This window comes from Saccostrea cucullata, unplaced genomic scaffold, assembly GCF_032062105.1.
Source record: "Saccostrea cucullata isolate Sc308-1 unplaced genomic scaffold, CSIRO_AGI_Scuc_v1 ctg13492, whole genome shotgun sequence".
Lineage (NCBI taxonomy): Eukaryota > Metazoa > Mollusca > Bivalvia > Ostreida > Ostreidae > Saccostrea > Saccostrea cuccullata.
Genome location: NW_026919578.1, coordinates 2,231 through 5,951, shown reverse-complemented (window position 1 = coordinate 5,951; position 3,721 = coordinate 2,231). Strand labels below are relative to the sequence as shown.

The following is a 3,721-nucleotide window of genomic DNA, read 5'->3' as shown; positions in this document are numbered from 1 at the left end:
GAAAAAAAAACGATCATTTTCCTCTTTAAAAACCTCAATTCCGCCACAAAATATAGTTCCTCACATAATGCTTTTGGTATGGATGTTAATCATGGAGTTTTAACTGAATATAGATAAATTGGCATTGTAGAATCCAAAGTATTGTAAGAATTCAATCATTATGCAGAGTTTTTGAAATATAAGTTAAGATGAAAATCTGCTCAAAATTTCAAGAGCGAACCTCATTAAAAGAAAATAATAGAGCTCTTTTTGTGATTCGGAGAATCAAGTCTTTATGCTCCAGTGAACGAAGTTGCCATGAAGACCAGCGTAGTGTAATTTAAGTTTCCATTCAATTTCTCTGTCATACAAATTCTGCACGTCTTTCAAAAAAAATGTGTCAAAACAATCATAGAAAAATGAGTAAAGATAGATATCTGTACGATTATATATTTTACCATAATATAAATATCTATTATGTCAGGCAAATCAGAAGAACAAAACTGGTACATGCATGCATATGAAAGAACATGCAGTAAGTAGGTCAAGGATTGAAATATTCGGATCGATTTTAAAATGTCTGAAAGAATCTATGAGGATTTGACATATCATAATTTCAAAACTGAAAGAAGTGCTGATGTCAAAAAAGTTAAAAAATATACACGATATATCAAAGAGATTGAAAAGAAAGCTAAAAAGGAGTGGAAAAAATACCCAACCTTATACAGGAATAATCCCTGGATTCCAAAATTAGAGGATTTGGAATTTCAACTGAAATACAGAGAATTTATGAATGGCAAGGTAATGTAAAGGATTTATTTTGTTGAAATTAAGATTTTTTGAAAGGAAATGGGTCATGATTACATGTATTATGTTTTAAATAATATTTCTTTACAGGAGAAGATAGCCCCTTCCTACGATTGCAAATTAGCGTCTCTGTACGAAGACATTAAGACACATTATTACATGTACCAAAATGAATTAAAAGCAATGCCAAAAGATATTGAAGGGTGCAAAGATGTCATTGAAAAATATGTAGACGCAAGAGAAGTATTACCTTTTATGAGAGATGTCGTGCACAGAGATGGTAAGAGAAAATTTATTTAGTCTTGGTTCACTTTACCTGAAAACTCACTAACCCCCAACACTGGGAATACAATGAAAGTCTAACAATTAAGTAAATTAACATGTGAACAGTAAACATTATTACTAGTAACTACAATAGATCTACCGGGGTATGAAATGGACAGTACTGACATTTTTTTAAAAATATATATTTAATGTTTACATTGTAGGAAGTTCAGGTATGAAATAATTTGAAAACAGTCTTAACTAAACCTATATTAACATGTATCAGAAGTATTCATTAAATTATTTTTTTTTAAAAAGTTATTAGCATGTAAATACTGCTAGCTATAAATTCTGCACTTTCATTTTATAAAAAAAGGACAATTTTAAAAATAATAACATCCTTTCCAAAAATAGACACGATAATACACTTGTAAGAATATGAAAGCCCTAGCTAGTACTAACTGTCAATATCACTTATGGCCAAGGTTAAAGTTTTTTATCTTTTTTCAAGCTTTCACTGGGACAAACTCTGAGGTCAAGGTAAAAAAAAATTTATAGGAACTTGTCACAATGAATACACATGTGAAGTATGATAGCCCATGGCACAAACTGTTCAACTTTTTTTTTTGTAAAAGTGGGAAACTAACACTCCAAGGTGTACAAGTGGTCTTATTTGGTGGTACCCAAAGAAAGGTCTTTTCACGAGGAATACACCTGTGGAATTTGAGAGCCATAGCTTACTAACTGTTCAAAACTAATCAAAAAGTTATGGGCAAGGTTAAAGTTTTCACGGAAGTAAACAGACAAACAAAAGTGGGTCACAGACAAGTGGTCGGACAGACAGAGCAAAACTAATTTGATATTCTGGTCATAAGTTATGGGCAAGGTTATTGACAGACGGACAGACAGAGCAAAACTATATATTCAGCGACATAAAACGATTTTTAAAATCTTCTTTTGAGAACAGTATACGAGTACCTATGATTAGTCATATTGATATTTTAGCATTCTTTGGAACTGTAGATTCGAATTTTTGATAGACATGTAATAAAGTTTTTCAGAATTTTGTTTTTAGATATCACAGATATTGTTAATAGGAGCAATATATCCACCAGCAATGGAACAAAAGAACTTCTAAATTGCTTGCAAAGGTACCCACATAGACATCTCAATGTACCTTCAGTATGGGCGACCTTTGAAATGGCCCTCAAACAAGCAGGTGTGTGTAATTCTCTGATAAAATCATGTTTAGTCATACTATTTGCTCAGATCATTTTAATATTAACTTTTATCACCAAAGAGGTAAATGTTTACAGATATTGGGAACATGGCATTATTTATGTGAAAAGGGATTCAAGAAAAATTTCAACGCTTTGCAAGCAACGGTTTTGGTCCTTTCTATTTTTTAAAACCTGTGGATGTCTGTAAAAAGTAAAATAATATTCTCTAGTTTTCACAAATTAATGAATGTATTGTGATACTACTGTAAATGACTACCCAGATTTATCTTGACTTTCAAATTGCTTTCGGTCTGGACGATTTCCAAATATGGAAGTCAAGAACGATAACTGAAAGTTGCTATAAATACGTATCATAGACACGTTAATATTTTTTCTGTCCAATCAGACAACAGCATTTTTACACACCCCAAAACATTTTTCAAAGTAACAAAAAGATAACACGTGCTTTTGTTTTGTCGTCAAAAAGATTTTTTGACAAAAAATCTTCAGAAGAAAGATGAAAAGTTTGGAAGAATAAGGTATTCCCAACATATTTATTAAACGAAAGTCAACAAACTTGACATTTTCAAAAATCAAGTCGAAAAATAAAAAAAAACACACATGTAACAATGCGATGGTTTACGAAGGAATCTAATATTCACGTCCGGGATAACAGCTCACTCTCTCACCAACAAGTACAATTATGACATTTACTACAACAGATCAACATGCTAAATACTGGTAAATTTAGTTTTGCTTAGCCGTCCGATTTTCATGGACAACGCGTACTTTCCACGCGTATACATGTATGTAGATCTACTGCACACAAGTATATTCTCTACATGTAGTGTTAAAATAACACGGGTTTCATGAGCACTGAATTCATTTTAAATGGACATACATGTACAGAAAAGGTATAAATCGTTAATAAAAGGAATGTACATGTACATGAATGCTTGTTATCACCGTTATGATACCTTGCCTCGGATACCAGAAACTGCACACATTTATAAACACTCGAGATATAATTAAATGTAAGACTGTTATGTTTCCATACGAAATCATTTTCACGCCAGGCTCTAAAAATTGAAAATCTGCCGTTTTTATATCAAATTTCTTAATACAAGCTTAACTTCGGAGATGTTACCTCGAAGTGACAGAATTTTAATCCGACTAAGAATTTATTTTTAGCTTTTAAGTCGTGTTTGTTCACGGTAAAATTGTTATATATACTATACAATTTCTAATTGTGCATAAAATTTACAAAAAGTATGTTTTAAAAAAATCTTTTGGGCAGAAAACTTAAAAACCTCGTGTTTTCTTTATTTTCTCATGGGTTTGTCTAAATGCCGTTATCTGATTGGTCAAAAGGATTAGCACTTTGTTTATTTTGTGTATTTATAGCAATTACGGTTATCGTCCTTGACTTCCACATTTGGAAATCGTCCAGA

General features: G+C 31.6%; 1 protein-coding gene across 1 annotated transcript; it reads left to right on the top strand.

Annotated features, from left to right (window-relative positions):
• Positions 1-555: 555 nt before the first annotated feature.
• Positions 556-2,269, top strand: LOC134233734 (uncharacterized; the record flags this gene model as incomplete). Its single annotated transcript, XM_062715733.1, has 3 exons — positions 556-780; positions 877-1,066; positions 2,126-2,269. Coding segments are annotated over exons 1-3 (559 nt in total), but the record flags the coding sequence as incomplete, so codon positions are not given.
• Between the last annotated feature and the right edge of the window lie 1,452 nt (positions 2,270-3,721).